The sequence below is a fragment of the Camelus ferus genome, chromosome 33 (assembly GCF_009834535.1).
Source record: "Camelus ferus isolate YT-003-E chromosome 33, BCGSAC_Cfer_1.0, whole genome shotgun sequence".
Classification (NCBI taxonomy): domain Eukaryota; kingdom Metazoa; phylum Chordata; class Mammalia; order Artiodactyla; family Camelidae; genus Camelus; species Camelus ferus.
Genome location: NC_045728.1, coordinates 15,145,177 through 15,165,347, shown reverse-complemented (window position 1 = coordinate 15,165,347; position 20,171 = coordinate 15,145,177). Strand labels below are relative to the sequence as shown.

The following is a 20,171-nucleotide window of genomic DNA, read 5'->3' as shown; positions in this document are numbered from 1 at the left end:
TTTTTTTGCCTCTTCCATTCATTCCATGGACTTGGTCAAGCACCCCCAAGGCCTATCCTGTTTTTAGCCCCACATCCCACACCCCTAGAGGCAGCGGCCATTACAGCGTGTTGTGTTTCCTTCCTCTTTGCTTCTCACCTCTGTGGAAAAGGTCAAAAATGGCCTAAGTTCTTCATGAGTGCTGCCCTCGCTTGGCTTAGGGTTCCAAAGCAGGCGTGGCCACCTATTAGCTGAATGGCGTTGGGCAAGTTACTAAACGTCTCGGAGTTGTAGTTCTTCATTTATAAAGTGGGGATAATGTCACCTATGTCAGAGGGCTACCAATGCATTTCAAAGGGGAAGAGACAACCTGCGTGAAGGCACACTGTAATCTGGGTGGTGCTCACAAAAGTCAGTCAATGGTACTATTCTCTGCCTCTGCTTTCTTTCCTCTGGAAGAGCCCAGAAATGACCACTGTGTTCTCACTGCCTCTCGGAGATGATGGAGAGGATGGATGGGAGATGGGACTCATTTCTACAGGATGAAAGGAAATGATTCAAATTGTACCAAGTGCACTTAAAGTTAGATATTAGGAGAAACGTGGTTTTGAAATCCCAAAGGGGCTTGTGAGGTTTCTTTCTTTGAAAATTTCCCGGAAAATGCTAATAACAATATATTAAGACTAATCGTCCCAGAAGCAAGAGGATGGAAAAAAAGACCGCTCCAGTCCCTTCCTTGCTGGGAATTAGAATTCAAGTAAGAGAAATTTAAGCCAAAGCATCTTCTGCTCCTGGGTCCAGTTCTGGGGTGGCCAGATGGACAAATGGCCACTCACCAGGAATAAGGTGTCCTCTCTGGTCCCTTCCTCCCTAGAATTTAGTAATTCCCTTGAGTTAGAGAAAACTTTAAGCCAAACGCCCATCTGTCCCCAGGTCTAGCTCTGGTCTGGGGTGACCAGATGGACTAATGACTCATCACCAGCCCTGTGAAGGCCTGGCCTCACCATGTCCCTTACTTTAGAACCTCTGTCCTGTCTGGCTGGAGGACTAGAAAAAGCCTCTTTCCCGGGTAGCAGGAGACAAGAAATAACCCTACCGTTCTTATGAAGCCCCACCCCAGGCACCCAGACTCTACGGAATAACATTAGGCTCCCAAAACTCTAGCATCACTTCCAGACCATGAGGAGGGGCCGCAGAGGTCACCAGCCCCACATTTACTGTGCAGCCCATACCTAACGTTTGCAGAAAGTGGCCCTGCTGGGGCTAGGATGCTGGAGTGTGGTATTTCTGAGGCCACTTTGTACACAGCCCATTGTGATCATATACTCTTACTTATGACACTCTTCAATAAAAATATCTTTAATTAGCAGGCTTATGTAGGGCCAGCCCAATGAGCCTACCGTCTCAACAAAACCAATCAAGGCAAGAATGAAGACCCCATCCATTCCCGGGATTGGAGCCAGAGTTCAATCAGCCTGGGTCTAAATCCAAGAGATGCTCTGAGACTCAGTGCAATCACATGGTCAAAAGCCCAGGCTTTTGAGTCTGTAAGACTTAATACCACACTCTCCGCTTATCAGCTATGTCAGCTTGCTTAATTTCTCTGTGCCTCAATTTTCTCATCTGCAATATGGGACTAAGATCTTCTCCATAGAAGGTAAAGATTAAATATGATAAAGAGCTTAGCACAGGGCCAGGGACCCATTATGCTTGATAGATAACAAGTACTGTTGGTGGAGTGATGCAAAACCAGGCCATTCCTAAGACCAGGGCCTTGACAGAACAGGTCATGATGGGACTTGATGGGACATCATGGAAAGAAGGACCAGGAGGGAAGAGACCCTCCAATGTATGAGGACATATCTCCTCTTCTCTCCTCCCTATGAAGGCCACTGCTGCCGCTTTGGGCAGGGGAGCTAGGAAACTGAGCCAGGCATCTTCCCATCCATCTGGCTTCCACCCGCACCACGAGTAGACAACCCCTAAGTTGTTCAACCTCGATGCCAGGGTGTGTCAGGTCCCTGGAAATGGGTGGTGGAAAGGCTGCACCAGTTTCCCTATGCCATCTCCAGAGCAGAGAGGTGGGGCTCATGGGGACTCCGTGAGTCAGCACCAAGCCTGGGTGTCCAACCACTGGGGCTGCATGGGTCCCTCTCCTCAAGGTGATGGGGGAGGATGAAGGTGTATCTCCCACTTAGCACCATGATGACAAACCATACGCCTCCCCCAGCCCTTCTCCAGCAGGCGGGCCCCGAGTGGGGCCAGATGTACTACAGCTTGCAGAATTTTTGTAGGTTTATAGGTTTTAAAAGATCAGGCTCTTTGGTGGTAAAGGTTTTACAGACCAGTAAAAATCTACTGGAGAAGATGGGAAACACAGTTGTAATAGGAAGAGGCCGGAGCCAGGATCCTGGGGGATCTCAGCTCCATCCACAACTTGCTTTGGGAATTGAGGCAAGTCCTGGAGGCTGTCTGAGCTGTGTTTTAATCTGAAAAATGGGAAGCAAGAAAAGGGATATGTCGTGCATCCCAAGTGGGTGGAAAACTCCAGGCCCAAGTGTGAGTGTGGTCCTCCTTCCCACGGTGCAGGCAGCAGCTGGCACAGAGGACGGCCCTGGTCTGCGGGTCCTGCAGCCTCAGAGCTTTTCATTACCCACGCTGGACGGCTGCCATCTGCGTGTCTGCCTCGGCTCCCTGGGAGGAGCCCGGCCGTCTGCAGGCAGAGCTCAGGAATCAAATTAGCCAGGCCCCTGCTTTTCCCTCATCCCGACTGGCCAGGGAGAGTTTATCAAGGCCTCACACTAATTCTGATCTTGTTTAAAAGGGGCAAAAGTGACTCCACAGGTTTATCGGAGGCAATTTACACCCCGCCACCGGCCACGGCTCCAACTCCTGTTGTCTGTTGTGCCATCAAATCCATTAATAGGAAATTTCTTCAGGGGAAACTTGATTGCTGCTCCATCAGGGAGGCGCACAGGCAATACATCTCCATTCGGGGCCGTGGCCCGCCCTGCTCGCTCTAATCCTGTTACCTAAGAAGCTAATTCTCTAATGCACACTCTGTACAGAAGACATCCTCTTTCCTCCCTAAAACAGTTGGGCAGTCTCAGAGGATTCCAGGGGCTCACTGCAGAAATGAAAGCTTGGGGCCCGTGGGACAGGGTCTCCAGGCTTTCCCACTGCCCTGGAGATGGTGCACTGGCCAGTGTGGAGAGCCCCGCTCCCGGAATCCCACACTCAGCCCACCCGGGGGCTCATGGCTCAGCCCCTTCCTGCCACCTCCATGGCATCCTTCCTCCTCTCTCCTCTCTTCTTTTCCTCCTTCTCTTGTCCTCTTCTTTGTCCCCCTCCCTCCTTGCCTTTTACATCTATTTTCCTCTTCCTTCTCAGTTTCTTACCAATTTTTCCTGCTTTTCTCATCTTCCCTTTCTTCTTCCTTTTATTTATTCATTTTTAACCTCTCCCTATTCTCCTTCTCCAGGTCTGCCCTTTCTATAGCTTCTGCTTCTTTTCATCCTCCCCTTGTCCGTCTTTCCTTGTGCTTTTGCGATGCCCCTTTCAGAACAAGTTCAACGTCAGGTGCTTCCCCCTGGCTGGCTGTCTCCGGAGGGCTCGGCTCTGTGGAAGGAATGGGTTCCAGGCCACGCTAGCCTGGGCTTGGAGCAAGAGACGGGGTTGAGGGGGTGCCTCACGGATACACACAAGGAGCCCCAAGGATACAGAATGGGGCATTTGGGGGCAGGGGTTAAGGTGTGTTGGGGGGATCAGGTAAATGTCTATTTGCTCTTTAATGATGTAACAACTATAATGAAAACCACAAGTGGGTTTGTTACTTCCGAAGATCAAGCTCTGGCTAACAGCTATATGAAGGGACCCCATCAATAGATGGTATAATGTTATATGCAGACTTCATCATGCACGGAAGCAAGAGGAGAAATCCTTCTAGAAATCTGCAGGAGCCTAAGAGGCTTGGTTTATCACTCCAGATGTTGGACATGAGGATGCAGGTAGAATCCTCAGGTAGCCCCCACCCCTGAGTTTGAGTCCTTTAGAGACCTCAGCCTAGAGGCCCTGGGGCAGCCTGGTTCTGCTGGCCTCGCCTTGTGTGGCTGTCGAGCCCGGAATCCGAGTGCATTCATTCTGGGCGTGGGAGCACATTCAGTCTGGCTCTTTAAATTCCCTAGAAGTGCACGGCCACATCTTTTCTCCTATTCCTCCTCTTACTTGTCCTCATCACCATCCCCCGCAGGAGGAATTCATGGAAATGATTTTCCTCGTTTTTCTGGATTGTGCAGTGAGGATGCACATGACTTCAGAGAAGGGGTAGCCCAACCTCCTTGAGCTTGATTGGACATCCCAGGGCCAAACTCTGCTGATAGACACATGAAGTGACGCCACCCGTGACAGGTGCGATGCTGCACACAGATTTCATCCTGCCCACGAATAAGAGGAAAAATCCAGACAGACCCATAAAGGACTCACCCCAACCAAGGTGGTTTTTTTTTTTTAACTTAACTACAATCAGAAAATTCTTCCTTCCTACAGTGTCCTCAGCTTATTCCACATTTAAATTCAACTGGAAGAGGATTAAAAGGAATGGAAACGTTTTGTGGTTGAAGTTGCCATGACGGATGCAGGTGCATCTTGCCTTTAACACACTTGAGGTGAAAAAGTCCACATCTACTCAGATGGCGAAGTGGGCGCAGGACTCCAAACAGAAACTCTCAGTGGCTCTTTTCTCAGACAATTTTGGTGGCACTCAGTTGAGGATCTGAGGGGTAGATAACTGCGTATTTAACTTACAAGGGAAAAAGAAACATGTCTTAAGAAAACAAGCATTTAAAAGGAAAGTGCTGAGGCTGCTCATAAAATGATATTAAGCCACAAAAATGGATCAGGACACAAAATTATACATATATATATATATATATATATATATATATATATAGTATATTTACTTCATTGTATACCTATTACCAAAGGAAATTATAGAAAAATATACACCAAAATATTAAATATTAATTAATATTAAATAATAGTAATATTATTACTGCTGTCTCTGGCAGTAAGTATGCTTATGGATGATTTTAAGTTTTCTTCATGTATTTCTACAATGAGTATGTCTTACTATTATATTTTTATAACACGTACTTACTGTGCATATTAAAATATATAAATATGTATGTATAGTTATATAAAATTCTATATATACATGTATAGAATTACTTACATATTTAAATATGAAAATTTAGGCAGACGTGGGTCCCCTTCCTCTGTCTGCAGACACCTGTCACCCGCTTAGCTGGGACACTGTGTCACCTGTGCAGTAAGAGGATGGATCTCCTGCTTCCCCTCCCTCACCCCACCCTGCCCCAGCCCAGTGCTACCAGGGGACATAAATGAAGGCAGCAGCCTGGAGCACCTCCCAGCAGACAGGCTGCATCCTCGCTCCAGGGGCTTCTGCAGCCCCCTGTCCCCAAGTCACTCCTTGGGGAACTTGGCCGGGCCACCTGGCCAAATGCGTGGACTGGGCTCCAACCACATGACATCAGTCTGGCGGGCTCCCCTCTCACTGGCTCCCTCCCCTTCCCTCCCACCCTGAAACCTGATCCAGCTGAAGCACTGATTGCAGGAAAACTTGGCAGCTTCCCAGCCCTGGTGGCCCCGGCAGTGGGAGGCTGCAGCCTCAGAAGGTGCGGGGAGCAGCCAGCCCAGAGAGGCAGGCTGGTGGGGACATGCGGCTGGCAGAGAGTGAGCTGGCTGGTCCTCAGCAGGGCTCACCCTGAGGGCTACTCAGAGGCACCCCCGCCCGGCGGGAAGCTCGCCATGCTGCTGTGGGTGCCGTGGGCGCTGCTTGCCTTGCTTCTGCCCACGCTCCTGGCGCCGGGAGAAGGTAAGGGGACCGTGGGGAAGCACATGGGACCTGGCCGGCGGCTACGGAGGCTGGGTAGCGGATGCTCAGTTCCTCCAAGAGTTGAGGCAAGGGGGCTTTGGGAGTGGGTGAAGCTGCTGGAGAGTCAGGGATCTTACCACATAGGAGCATGAGAAAATTTTAAGGCACTGGGGTCCAGCTGGCAAGTTGGAGAGGATGAGCACAGGGGAGAACAGGGCTTGCAGAGAGGGGCTCAGAGCAGCAGCCTGTGATGCGGGAAACGCTTAGACAGGCACCAGAGAGGGGTTCCCCTTCTCTTTGCCCTGCCCCCAGACCCATCAGATGGCAGCTGCAAGGGAACTTGGAGCTCATGTGGTCCACCCTGTCTTGTTATAAGTGGGAATGCTGTGGTCCAGAGAGGCGGAGTAATTCACTCAAGGTCACACAGCTCATTAGCAGTCGCGTGGAGGCCAGAACTAACGTGGTCATCTTTCCTCAACGCCACTGCTTTCATTGCACAAGTTGCCTGGGCCTTCCACTTCTAAGTTCCCTTCCAGGGCTAAACTCCAATAACACCAAACTTCTCTCTGCCTTACCCCACCCATCCTTTCCTGCCTCCCGTGGATACAGGGTGTTTTAGGCACAAAAGGATCTGTTTCCTTCAGCTTCAGACAATGTTCAGTCCCCATTTGGGGAGGTTTTCTTTCCGTCCAGAGCTGAGTTAAAGTTGGGCCTGGGGCACAGTTAGGATATGCTTAACTGGACAGATCTGAACGGCTGTTGGGCACAAGGCTTTCTTCCCCCCCGAGCTGTCGCTTAGGGAAGCTCAGTGCGACAAGGAGGCCTGAGGCTGCAAGTTATGATTGTGGTCTGGGGCTTCGCTGTCTGGGGAGAAGCTCTGCCCCTCCCAGCAATGGCCCTTGGCTCTGAGGCCTGCAGGGCCCGGTCTGGCTCTCTCCAAACTGGTAACAGTCCCAGACAATAGGACTGTTGCTGGGCTGTTGCTGGTGTAGTGAAAACACACAGGGACCCGGGTTCAAATCTCACTTCCCTTATTCATAGGACACAGTACTTTCTGAACTTTAGGGGTCTTTGTCTGTATAGTGGGGACTGTCATGAAAGCCACTGCAGTGGGCTTTTCTGAAACTGAAATGAGCCATATGTTCACTGATAATATTCCAAGAGAGACATGCAGTAAACAGCTTCTTGTCTTCCTCTCTCTCTGCTCTTCTCTGTCTTTCTGAGGGAAGCTGGAAGGTTATCTGGGGCAGGTGGGTGAGGGGCAGGGCCAATTTGCTATTCAGGTTGCACAGGTGATGGACACCATCAAAGAGGCAGCTTTGTTTCGAGAATCCAGGCCTGCTGGCCCCAGGGTCTGTCTCACGCTGCCAGCCCCTGATGGCCTTGCAGCCTGTACCCTGGTCCCCCCGGCGCTCCCCTTCCCCGCCCAATTTTACCACCATATTTCTGGCATCTTTCAGGAAGCACCCATACTGTTTCCCAGAGGGACGACTGAGGTGTGGGTGAAATTCCCCCAGAGAGGGGCTGGGCCTCGGAGTTGGGTTTTCCCGTCGCTGCTTTGTCCTCGCAGGCCTCCTGCTCTGGGGACAATCTGGCTTCTCCTCGCTTCCTACACACCTCACCCCAGCCCTCTTCCTAACCCCATCAAATTGGCCCGCAGAGGAGGCCTGGCCAACCGTCCCTGGGAGTTTGTGGGAACGTGGAGAGGGGGCGGGAATCTTCTGGGGATGGAATCTGCAGGACGGAGGTGGGGCGTCTGTTCTACTGGAGGCCCACCCCTCCCTCTTTGTCAGTTGCGGGCTGGGGTCAAGAGGATGGCGAGGAGCTGGGCGGGTGCTGAGATCTGACCTTGGCTGCAGCTCACCCTCGACAGCCCACTGGGCTTAGAAACTGTGTGCGTGGGGCTGTGCTTTCTTGCAGACCTCGCACCTCCCAGCGTCACGTCCCAGCGCCAACTTCCCTTTATCTCCCACGGGCGCACCTCCTCTGGGCAGGCAGCTACTCTCAGCCTGTCTCAGTTCTCAGCCTGCTTTAGACCTCACCTGTCTAATGTCACCTGCTCTACCGCCCGGCTGCCCTTCTCATGTAAATGGGCACCTCTGTTCCCCTTTCCAGACAATCCCTTTGGATTTTGGCAGGAATCTCTCTAGACAAATGCTCTAGTGATGAGAATGTCATCCTGTGGGGTGTGTGGGCATCTGGGGAGGGGGGGAATGCTAGGGTCACTTTCCTTTGAACAGCTTTCAAACCAGGGCAGGAGACCTGGGGAAGGCTCAGGCCCCACCGTCCACTTGGAACTGCTCTCCTTCCCAGCCAGGCACGGCGGGGGCCTCCCGGCCCAGAACTCCTCCAGGCCCGCTCTGCTGAGGCTGTCAGATCACCTCCTGGCTGACTACAAGAAGGGCGTGCGGCCGGTGCGGGACTGGAGGAAGCCGACCACCGTGTCCATCGACGTCATCGTCTACGCCATCCTCAATGTGGTGAGCGCTCCGCCCCGCTGCCTGGGTGGGAGACCACGTGAGACCAAGTCGCCCCCCGGCAGCACAGTGGGCATTTAACTGCCCACAATACCTGTGGTCTGGCACGGCTCAGGACAGCTGTCCAAACCAGAAAACTGGGCTCACCTGCGTGGCTGCCTCTCCCACGCCCTACAGCCAGTGGGTCACTCACGGCAGGTGGTCAGTCACACATTGATTCTGCGGTGGGAGCTGCGTGAGGGCTCAGACTGTCCGATCCACTTACGCCCTTGCTGTCTTGCACACATCCCTGGTACATGGCGGGTGTTAACTAAATTGCTGTTGAAGAACGAATGATAAATAAGTCAATTAATCAATTACTGGAGTAGGGTGGGGTGCACTGCCCAGCAGAGGAGGTCGGACACTGGGCAGAGGTAAACAAGAAGGCAATTGCAGAGATGCTGGGCACTGTGCTGGGGGAGGGTGGGCGGAACGGACCTTCACAGTTTACTACAATGTGGTTGTTTTGGGAAGGGAGATTGGGAGTTGGATGAGGGAGGGAGAGTGATGAATTTTTCACTCTATGTGGTTTTGCACAGCTTGACTTCATACTAAGGCAGGAGACAGACATCTATCTGGATAGAGAGATGTATAAATGTACAGACGTGTATCTCCATGATATTGTCACGTATGTCTTCTATCATCTTCTGTTATTATATTATATATGTATATGCAAAATATACACAACATAATAGGAGGTAATAGGAGATATATATACATATATATATAAACATATGAGGTTGAAAAAAAGTTGAACTTCTTTCTAGGTGTGTCCTATTAAAGACCAAGTTTTCCTGGTTGGTGTCTTTTCCCCGCCCCATTTCATCAGTCTTACTTCCCAAGGAAACAGGGACACTGAGCAGCAGCTCCTGTTGGGGTTGGTGTGTGCAAGGTGGGCCCCCAGCCCACAGGGCCACCTGTGCTGAGCACCCTTTCCTTCCTCAGGATGAGAAGAATCAGGTACTGACCACCTACATCTGGTACCGGCAGGTGAGCCGACCAGCCCCTCCCCCACCCGCGTTTCCTGGGACCGGACTTACCCTTCCTGGAAAGACTCCATCTCAGAGGAGTCAGGACGGGATGGGACTGGACTCTAGGAGGCCTTGTGGAGGGGAGGGGATGGGATGGGAAGGGAAGTGAGAGGGGGAGGGATGGGGAGGGGAGGAAAGGGAAGGGGGGAGGGGAGGGGAGAGAGAGGGGAGGGGAGGGGATGGAGGGGGGAGGGGGAGGAGAGGAAGGGAGAGGTGTGGGGAGGGGAGAGGGGCCAGGCATACTCATGAGACCCAGGATCTCCTGAGTCTGGACTCCTCTAATCTCAGAGGACGGAAGGAAGCTTCAAGATTAGCAGAAGGGAAATCCTCCAAACCCTGCTGGCTTCTGAGGTTTTTCACAGCACCTCAAGCAAGTGCTTGCCCCACCTCTGTTGATTAAACACCTCAGTGCCCCAGAGCTCAGAAGGCATCTGCTGGCTTTCAAACGGCTCTAATTGCTAGAAAGTTCTTCCTTCTGTGAAGTCAAATTGGACGACTACCAAATTGGGTGATTGAAACAGGATGAGTCCATCCACCTAGCCTTCCCCTCCTCTGCCGTTTCCCTCCTCTGCCAGCTTCTGAGGGGCATCGCTCAGGGACCCGGGTGTGGATGACTCTAAGGTCCTGGCGGCATTTCTGGTTGGAGCTGGCAGGGGAGGGCAGGCCAGCAGCGGGGGCTGCGGTCCCCAGCTGGTCCTGCTCCGGCAGCCCCTGAGGCTGTGGGGAAGACGGCAGAGCAGGAGGGGACACCAAAGTGGCTGAAGGGAGGGCGGCAGGAGGCGGGGGACAGCTCCTAGAAGTCACACCTGAAGGGGGCTTTGGGGACACACCTGGCAGATGTGGGTCTCTGTTAAATCCCTTCCCCTACTCATGGCGACATCCACCTTCACCACCAGCTCATGGGACAGGGAGTGGTGTGGAGGAAGAAGCCAGAATGCTGATTCCTCATGTACTGCTCCCTCTCGGCCTTGGAGAGATCGCTTTATACAGAGCACACCTGCCTGAAGCTGGGGACCCAAGAAAGCACAGGCAGCCTGGGGCCCCTTTCCCGAGACATCCAGCCTCAGTCCCACCTCTGGACCTGTAGGATCACTTGTCTGTCCCAGCAGTGAGGCCAGTCGGCTGTGTACCAGCAGCTGTGCTAAGGGACCAGAATTAGAGACACAAACTAGACTCAGGCCCTGCCCACAATGAGCTCACAGACTAGTGGAGGCCACCAACACAAGAGCCACAATTCAAAGCAGCAAGACAACTGTTCCAATGCAGCAAAGTAAGGTACCAGCCGCTGGGGGAGTACAGAGGAGGCACAAAACCCAGCCTGGGGAGTGGGGTCATAGAAGGATCCTGGAGAAGGAAACAGACAAATGCCTTGGCTAAGTCTGGAAGGATGAGAAACATTCATCTCGATAGAGAAGACAGGATTGCAGGATGGGGAGGGAGCAGGGTATGCAACGATGTGGAGGTTTCCACAATGTTTAATTCCATGTGGCTGGAGGGTAGATTGCACGGAGAGCTCGGCAAGAAAAATGAGGCTAGAGAGACAGGTGCAGGTCAGAATATGTAGGCCTTTCTTGCCCGTGAGGTTTAATGTTATCCTAATGGCAACAGGGCACCACTGAAGAATTTTAAGCAAGGGAGTGACACTATCAAATTTACATTTTAGATCAGTCATGCTGGCAGGATAGTGCAGGAAGCATTGATCAAAATTTAGCAATAACCATCTCTACCCTGTGAGGTGCATGCTACATTTGCATATGTGCAGATCAAGACCCAAGAAGCTATTTGTCTAAGATCCCTCAGTTGGTGGCTAGAGGATTTATAACATTTAGAAAAGACTGAATACCTTCCCGGGGAGAGGCTGCGTCTGTTTGTGTCATGTTCGAACACCGGATGTGTGAGTACAGAGGCTGGGGGACTACTGAGTGGTCTGGGCACCACTGACACCAAGATTCTCCCCAGAAGACACCACCTGTTGCATGGGGTTCCGAGCGGTGAAGTTGGCCTGAGTTGCGGACCATACCGCCCAAGATGTAAGGGGTTGCCCGTGACTGTACCTTCTCCTCCCCTAGTTCTGGGCTGATGAGTTTCTCCAGTGGAACCCTGAGGACTTTGACAACATCACCAAGTTGTCCATCCCCACGGACAGCATCTGGGTCCCGGACATTCTCATCAATGAGTTGTGAGTGCTGCCATCAGATGGCCAGGCAGCAGGGCGGGGGGTGGGGGGTGGGGGGGGGAGGCGCGGGGGCTGGGGAAAGGAGGGGGCGGGAGACAAGATCCCAGCTGTTGCGTTTGAGATGCCCCACCAGACCCGCAGAACTGTAGGTAAAGTTGGCTTGGGCCCAAATTCCCCTTTGTCTTTTTTGTTCCTCTTTTCCTTTTCTTTAAAAAACAAACAAACAAACAGACAAACTCCTCTTTTTCTATGTCTGATGTTGGAACTTTGTACTTCTTGGCCCAAGGGCCCTCTTCCCCATGAAAAGGAGGCCAGTGAATGAATCCACACTGACTTATAAGAGTCTAATGAGGGGCAGCCTGTGTTTTAAAAGGAGCAGGACTATTACTGAAAGGAATGAAGTACCAGCGGTGGTTACCGCTCCTGGTCATAGAGGAGATTTGGGGCCTGGAGACACTCAGACTTTCAAGTCACACAGGTGCCTGACAGGCCACAGATTGCACCCCTGATATAAAATGGGTCCCACCAGCCTTTTTTCCCAATAGCCAAACACTGTCTCATTTGGCTTTGACCAACTTCCCTTTTCCCCATCCTTCAGGCGCCACTGCCTGGGCTCCTGAATCCGAGGGCTGGGAAGATGGCTGGGCAGGCAGGTTGAAGGGGAAGGTGGCGGGGGCCAGTTGCCCTCCACCCAGTACCCACTGCATCGCCCATCTTCAGGGGGTGTCCCTCGCATCATTATTCGGGGAGACAGCTGACCCAGAGCCCCACGCCCTGCATTGCTTGGGCTAGAGGGATTGGGGAGCCCCAGTTTCCTGGGTCTCCAGCTTAAACAAGTGAAGTAGCCTTCGTCTTGACTTCTCAAGGTTCTGCTTTCCCACCAAGCCTATCTGTACCAGGCTGGCAACCCTGGGGGCTGAGCTTTGCCCAGCCCGGGGTCAGGGGTGGTACATGGGGACAGCTGGGCAATCTCCTTACAGCCCGTGGCTTTGGGGTCTGAGGGCACCTAGTCTGCCTTCGTGGCTAGGCTGCCAGGGGAATAAAGGAGAAATGACCTTTACTATTTGGAAAGTGGCCTTGGCTGTGGCAGGTCAGGAGGTAGATAAGAAGCTTGGGAAAACGAAGACCAGACTAAACTGCCAGGCTGCCCTGCTGCCTGGAACCCCCTGCATTTCTTTCCCTGCTGAGCTGCTCAGAGACCTTCAGGTTCCCAGGGCTTGACCTGCTTCTTGAGCCCGCCCCACACCGACCCCTCTTCCCTGGCCAGCGTGGACGTGGGGAAGTCTCCATATATCCCATACGTGTACGTCCGGCATGACGGGGAGGTCCAGAACTACAAGCCCCTCCAGGTGGTGACCGCCTGTAGCCTCGACATCTACAACTTCCCCTTCGACGTCCAGAACTGCTCACTGACCTTCACCAGCTGGCTGCACACCAGTGAGTCTGCGGGCTCCGGGAGGCGGAGCACTGGGTGGGGGGCCCCCAGGACGCCTGCAGGAGGAGCACACCCTAGGATGCGGTCTCCCGCACCCAGCTTGCTCGCCACTTATTTGTCACTGTTACTGGGCCTCTGTTTCCTCATCCTCCAAACGGCACTGGTACTGTTGCCCTTCCCGCCCCCCTCAGCTGTCATAAGGATTGAATGTGCCGGTGTGAACTGATGGCAGGATGCAGCAATCAGGGACAGTTCTTCCCCAACATCACAGATGGGGGCTGGCGTGAAATGTCTTTTAAATCCACTCACTTCTCCACTGACAGCCCCTCCCCTCGATGCAAACCACCCTCATCTCCTGCCCACGTTGCTGCGAAAGCCACTCCGCTGGTCCCCCTCCAATTCATGCTCCTCACAGCGGCCTGGGAGATCTTATAAAATGCAAATCTGATCATGTCACTCTGCTTAAAACCCTCAATGGCTTCCCAGCACCCCTGAGACACAATCCAAATCTCTTACCTGGCCGACAGGCCCCTGCAAAGTCTGGCCCTGCCCACAGCCACCACTCCAGCTTCACCTGGCATGCGCTTCCCAGCCCACCTGCCTTCCTCCCTGGACCCCTAATGCTCCTCGTTCCTTCTGTTATACACTTGCAGCTTCCCCTTGTAAGCCACCTTGCCCCCTCCTCCTCCCTCCCAGCTCCTGTGCTTAGCATGCACAGGGTACTGGGTTCAATCCCCAGCACCTCCATTAAAAAAAAAAAAGTTAAAGACAGGCAGCTCTCTGAAGGCAGAGGTGAGGAATGCTGACTCTCGCTCACCTCCTAAATGAGAAAGTCCAACAGGAAACCTAGAAATGTGCTTGAAGGGGTGTGGGTGTCTGTATGAGAGACAAAGAGACAGACAGATACAGAGAGAGGAGAGAGTTTCCGAATAAAAGGTTTGTCTGGTTCTCTGCATTTTGCTGTGTTTCCGTCCGAGCCTTCATCTCCCTCACCACAGCCCCGCTCACAGGTAGGTACAGGGTTGCACTATCACCTCATCTTATAGCAGAGGAAGCTGAGGCTGAAGGTTAAGGGCTGAGACTTGAGCCATGCCACGTGGGTGCGGCCCCACCATCACAGGGTCTGGCACACTCCCGGCCGAGACGCCAAAGCTGCTTGATTTCTCCCGTCTCAGTCCAGGACATCAATATCTCCCTGTTGCGGCTGCCGGAAACCGTGAAGTCGGACAGGAGCGTCTTCATGAACCAGGGCGAGTGGGAGCTGCTGGGGGTGCTGACCCAGTTTCAGGAGTTCAGCATAGAAAGCAGCCACCATTACGCGGAAATGAAGTTCTATGTGAGTGGGGTGGGGGTGGGGGCGGATGTGGGTAAAACGATGCAGAAAGTCACACCCAGATAGACTTAAGGAGGCATATTGGAGGTACCTCCGTGGCCCTTTTCTCAACTCCAGGGTCACACTCATCCCTCAGAACCTCAATGAAGTAGATGGAGAAATACAACTGAATTGCCCCTTACTTACCCTGAACAGCCCCGAGCCTGGATCCAGAGGCAGAATGTAGGGTCTTTTCAGCTCCTTCTCTGAGCAATCCAGGCTGAAATCTCCATGAAGCAGGGGGTCTGGGATGGGGTTCAGGTCCCCAGGCTTCCCCGAGCTCCTCCCTCCATCCCAGGTGGTCATCCGCCGGCGGCCCCTATTCTATGCGGTCAGCCTGCTGCTGCCCAGTATCTTCCTCATGGTCATGGACATCGTGGGCTTCTACCTGCCCCCGGACAGCGGTGAGAGGGTCTCCTTCAAGATCACTCTTCTCCTGGGCTACTCGGTCTTCCTAATCATTGTGTCCGACACGCTGCCGGCCACGGCCATCGGCACACCCCTCATCGGTAAGACCCTCTCCTGGGGAAGAGCTCGGTGTGGCCGAGGAACTGGCCCTCCTCTACCTCTACCTCCCGTGTGTGTCCCCCACTCCCACCCCGCTCCGGGGTGCACAGGTGTCTACTTCATCGTGTGCATGGCTCTCCTGGTGATCAGCTTGGCCGAGACCATCCTCATCGTGCGCCTTGTGCACAAGCAAGACCTGCAGCGGCCAGTGCCCGCCTGGCTTCGGCACCTGGTTCTGGAGAGGATCGCCCTGCTCCTTTGCCTAGGGGAGCAGTCAGCTTCCCGGAGGCCCCCAGCCACCTCCCAAGCCGCCAAGATGGATGACTGCTCAGGTGAGAGTGTGAATAGGAGAGTCCCCCTCTGGCCTGGAGGCAGGGACATGGTGGGGAGTCTCCAGAGGGCGTGCCAGGCCAGAGGTCCTGGGCCGGGCCTGGGAACTGGGTACCGGCCTGCACACAGTGCCCACGGCAGACTTCAGCCAAAGGCATCAATCAGCCCTTTCCTCAGCTTTGCATCCGCTCATCAGCCCAGATGCGGACAGAGAGGAGTTAGGCATCCCAGAGCTAAGCATGTTAGGAGCTGAAACCTCTGGGCTCGGAGTGGCCTTTCCTGAGACGGACCCCAAGGTAGATCAAATGGATGCCCTCAGGCAGTTAATAGGACAACTATGCCCACCCAGTTCTTTACTGCAGCCGGGTTCCTATCACTCTCTCCTTGGAATCAGCCAAAGACAGGGTCCTTTTGAATTTCAAACACCTATGAAGCAGAGAGGGCACAGAGGGACACTAAATTCCTCATGCCCCTGCGGAATCTATCAGCATTGTTAGTTTGCTGGTTTACTTCTTGATCACTTTACCAGGTGAAAAATGTGCATTATCACAGGTGATCCTCATGGCAACCCAACAGGATCCCCATTCTCATTTTTCAAACGAGCAAACAGAGGCAGAGGCCAAACCGCTTGCCCTACTTCATGGAGCCAGGACCTAGTGAAACCATGACTTGAACCCAGGCCCATCTGACTCTAAGCTGGTGTTTTAAACCCGCCACCTTACTCCATTCCTCTGTGTTCTCCTCCTGGCTGGGGCCAGGCCTTTTACAGAAGACTTTTGGTTGACCTAAGACCACCTCATCATGAGCTAATGAGCTCATATGCCAGCCTAATACCCAATCCCACTGCGCACTTGGTGAAGGTAGTGATCCCAAGGTGTGTTTTCTGGTCCAGAAGGTCTCGCAGTCACGCAGGGGAGGCAGTGAGGTTAATATGATGTAGTGGACAGAGCAGTGGATTTGGAATCTGATACTGGGCTTTGGTGGCCTCACCATTAGCTGTGTCACCCCAGGTTAGTCACTTAACTTCTCTGAGCTTTAGCATCTTCATATGAAGAGTGTGGATAGTAACCACTCTTACTCTGCCTCTCTGTGGGGCCACTGGGAGGCTCAAATGAAATAATGGATATCAAATTGCTGGAGGAAGCTCATGGGTTAAAAAAAACTCATGGGAAGGGTAAACATCAAATTCATGGTCTTGGTGATGTGGGGAGGGGTCTACAGGGACCTTCAACCTTATGGGCTTTCTTTATATGCTTAAGTTGAGTCAAACACGTTAAGTTATTCTCTGTACTCTTTAGGCCTAAAATTGCATGTAATAAACATTCCTGAGGCCACAGAAACATAAGGGCCAGTGTTCAGGCAATCGTGCTGGGCCTCCCTCCTTTGCCAACACTCTGCCTTTCTTCTAGACATGGGAAACCACTGCAGCCATTTGGCGGGACCCCAGGACTTGGAGAAGACCCCGAGGGGCAGAGGCAGCCCTCCCCCACCACCTCGGGAGGCCTCCCTGGCGATGCGCGGGCTGCTGCAGGAGCTGACCTCCATCCGGCACTTCCTGGAGAAGCGGGACGAGAGCCGAGAGGTGGCCCGGGACTGGCTGCGCGTGGGCTCCCTGCTGGACAGGCTGCTCTTCCGCATCTACCTGCTGGCAGTGCTGGCCTACAGTGTCACCCTGGTCACACTCTGGTCCATCTGGCAGTACTCCTGAGTGGGCACAGCCCAGCAGGGGGTGGGTAACGGCACTGGTTAGGACGGGGATGGGGGACTTTCAGGGCTCAGGGGATGCCAGGGACCTTCTCAAGACACATACACAGTTCCCCAGCTGTTTCCCTTGCCAGTTCATCTCAGCAATCCCAAACCAGGGCCTTAACTTTTCCCTAAAACCTTGGTCCTTACATCCTCCTCCACTCCCCTACTTGCCCATTATGACTTTAAAACATGCTGTCTTAGATCAAGAGCAACCCAAGCATGCCCTGACTTCACTACCTAAGCAATCAAGCCTCAGTTTCCCCATTGGCGCTTCCCTGAATAAGTCACTCTGGAATTCTGCTTACTCCCTCAGCCTTGTTTTAGATGGAGGGTAAACCAGCTCTCTACTGCACGGGCCTGATAACTCTGGATTGGGTTTATCCATCGTTAACGTCTCCCTGTTCACTTCACCTGTGGCTACTTCCCTGAACACAATTTAGATGGGGGCAGGAGGAGGGGGGGGGTTGGGTAATAAAAAGCGATGAAGCCCTAAACTCTCTTCTTGACCATTTATTTGTCTGCAGTTGGGTGGGTGGAAGATGAGGTTTGAAGTTACTGGTGAAAATGAGGTTGGAGAATTATCTGTGGTTTCAGGTGTTTGGTGATTTCCTCCCCAAGGAGTTCAGAGGTGACCAAACGGTGGCTCTTCTGAAGAACGGGAGGTGGGATTTGAGGTGTGAGGGTCAGGACCATGAACACTTAGCAGTGGGGAGGTGGTGAGGAGGAGGCTTAGCTCTGTGACCCTTGGAAAGATGCTGGAAGGGCGTACACAGACCTGTTACCATTCTGGGCTCCCAGTCTCTTGGTGAAGCTGGCAGTCAGCGAGGACATCAGTACCACGGCCAGCACCAGTTGGTTTGGTGTTTGAAAGCAGAGAACGCCAAGTCTTCAGTTTGTCTCCTTTGGGAACTCTCAGCAGCCGGCCCCTGTCACATCTACCAGAAAGCAGGACCACGAGGGAAGCAAAGTCTGGAGCATCGATCTTACTTTTCTTATCTGGGCCCCTCTTCCACTCAGCAGGCTTTAAGACATGCTAAGGAGCATAGCAACTCTACCGCTCCACCCACCTAACAAGCGCTCAGAGGAAAGGAACGCCAGAAACCACCGAGAATGGTGCTCAGCGTCCACCATGTTTGCCTGAGGCTTTCCCCGGTTCTCCTGTGCTCACTCCAGCCTTATCCCTCTCCCTGTCCTGTGCTGCCTGTCTCTCAGGGACTGGAGTCTGCCAGGCTAAAAGAAAAGGACCCCACCCCACCCCACCCCACCCCTGAATATCTGGGATGAGTTGTTTCAGGCTGGCTAATTGTAAGGGGTTCAGTATGGAACACCTGAACCTAGACCTTCCCTTGACCCCAAACTCTGCAGCTCTAGTTTGTAGACCATCAGAGGCCAGATGGAGGGCAGAACCTTGGGCCCTTGAGAGCTTCGTGTCTGAAAAAGCCTAGAGCCTGAGGAAGCCGATTTGTCTGGTTTAGCTTCTCTGAGCTTCTCACCCCAGCCTCCCCAGCAGGCAGAAAGAACTCATTAAATATTGCCTAACCAGCTGCTTGTCCCTAAGATGAGCTGGAATGAGGTTTCATCTGTTATTTCCATCCCAGATGTATGTGCTTTTGATAGTAGTTAAGGATTTTACTTTGTTTTGTTCATAGGTAGGTTTCAGGGTTTCCCCAGCAAAAAGCAGGAGACTGTGGGGCTGGAGACTGGCCCTCCATCCACAATTGTTCTCTCCCGCTGAGCAGAGAGTGGCCTAAGGCTGAGCACGGTTCAGCCTGACTCTCTCAGGAGGATCCTGACAGCCCATACTTGGGAACCTGGTCTTGGGCTGAAAGGTGCCCCACTCCACCTGGCCTTGCCGGGCCAGCCTTGCTGCTGGATGATTCTCGTGTCTTAGGCCAGAGAGAGAGACAGAGAGAGAGTTGGACAGCCTGGCACTGTCAATGCACCACTGATCAGTAAGTGGGTGGCTATTGACAAAGTGTCCAACCAAAGAGCTAGTAAGACACTAATCAACCTATTGATTCCCCATCTCCCCCTCCCCTCTCTTTGCCCACAATCAATGGGGCAACAGAGCCCAGCATTGAGGCAGCCAATTAACCACCTCGAGAATAAGCCGCCACGTGTAACATCTTCTGCTCCACTAGCCACAGCCAATCAGCTCATCGATCCAGCCTCCAGGCTGTGCTGCCCTGGGATGGGAAACTGAGGCCCAGGGCCAGAGAATCCCCCAGGGTACTAACTCTTGTCCATCAGTATTGATCTTGGTCTCCTCCCGAGGAGACCTTTACTCTGTCTGGGATGTAAGAACACCCCGATTCTCCATCCCACCTGTTATCTCTCCCTTTCTCCTGCCACTTTAGTTCTAGCCTTGCCTTCTATCCTAAGCAGAGAGAGAAAGCCAGAAACCATCCATGTCTTTACAAGTATTTCTGAGAAGCTTCCCAGTTCTCTGTCTCATCTCCACTCCTCCCCTGCAGCCTTCTCCGCTCACCTGCATACAGTCCCAGTTCTCGCCTCCTTTCCCAGCCACCTTGCTTTCCAAACCCATCATTTCTACTCAAAAGATTCCCTTAAAGGTCTCGAAAGTGCCCAGCCTGGACCCCCCCAGCCCTCTAGGATGCTCCAAGCTGCGGAGCCAGCTACACTGCCACCATCACATCTGGGGAGGCAGCCTCCTCTCCTGGGTGACAGCCATCTGTGCTCAATGACCCCTGGGCCCCTCACAGGAGTGGACATTCGACAGCTCTCAGGAGAGAGTCCAGGGGGAGTAGCTGAGCTCAGAGTCAGGATACTGGCGGAGGGGAGATGTCCCTGAGAGACCAGGAAAGAGGGAAAGCTGCCTGGTGAGGTGAAGCGGGGAGAGGGCGAGCCTGTGGAGAGTGGGGTCCAGCACGAGCCAGATTCTCTTCCCTCTCTCCCTTCCCCCCAGCCTCGGAATCAATACGTTTGGAATCTAATCTAATAACAGAGATTTAACGAGGGGATAATGCCCGGCGCTTGCTTTGTCGCTTCTTTCAAACGGCAGCTGGGGCCCATTATCTGGGGACAATACTCCATGCTAATCACTCCCTCTCTCTTCTGAGTGTTTGGGGAGGGGCGTGGGCAAGAGAGGGCAGCTCCTCCCCTGATTGGAGGTGGGCAGAGGGGTGGAAAAGGGGGGAAGAAGTCGGGAAGGGTCTGGCGGGG

The 20,171-nt window shown here is 53.1% G+C and overlaps 1 protein-coding gene across 2 annotated transcripts; it reads left to right on the top strand.

Annotated features, from left to right (window-relative positions):
* Positions 1-5,765: 5,765 nt before the first annotated feature.
* Positions 5,766-17,538, top strand: HTR3A (5-hydroxytryptamine receptor 3A). 2 transcript variants are annotated; one of them, XM_006181740.3, is made up of 9 exons: positions 5,766-5,872; positions 8,186-8,352; positions 9,334-9,378; positions 11,489-11,598; positions 12,863-13,032; positions 14,206-14,366; positions 14,701-14,911; positions 15,020-15,241; positions 16,649-17,538. In XM_006181740.3, exons 1-9 carry the CDS (start codon positions 5,806-5,808, stop codon positions 16,945-16,947), a joined length of 1,452 nt encoding a protein of 483 aa, XP_006181802.1. In that variant the 5' UTR covers positions 5,766-5,805; the 3' UTR covers positions 16,948-17,538. The 2 variants fall into 2 exon arrangements, with proteins under 2 accessions (XP_006181802.1, XP_006181801.1); XM_006181739.3 differs by having other exon boundaries at positions 14,701-15,241.
* The last annotated feature ends 2,633 nt before the right edge of the window (positions 17,539-20,171 follow it).

Excerpts from the sequence above, each read along its gene's own strand:
- HTR3A (XM_006181739.3), top strand. The coding sequence starts at position 5,806 with ATGCTGCTGTGGGTGCCGTGGGCGCTGCTTGCCTTGCTTCTGCCCACG. Across the intron at positions 9,379-11,488 it reads CCTACATCTGGTACCGGCAG|TTCTGGGCTGATGAGTTTCT; the intron begins GTGAGCCGACCA and ends CTCCTCCCCTAG. Across the intron at positions 15,242-16,648 it reads CAAGATGGATGACTGCTCAG|ACATGGGAAACCACTGCAGC; the intron begins GTGAGAGTGTGA and ends CCTTTCTTCTAG.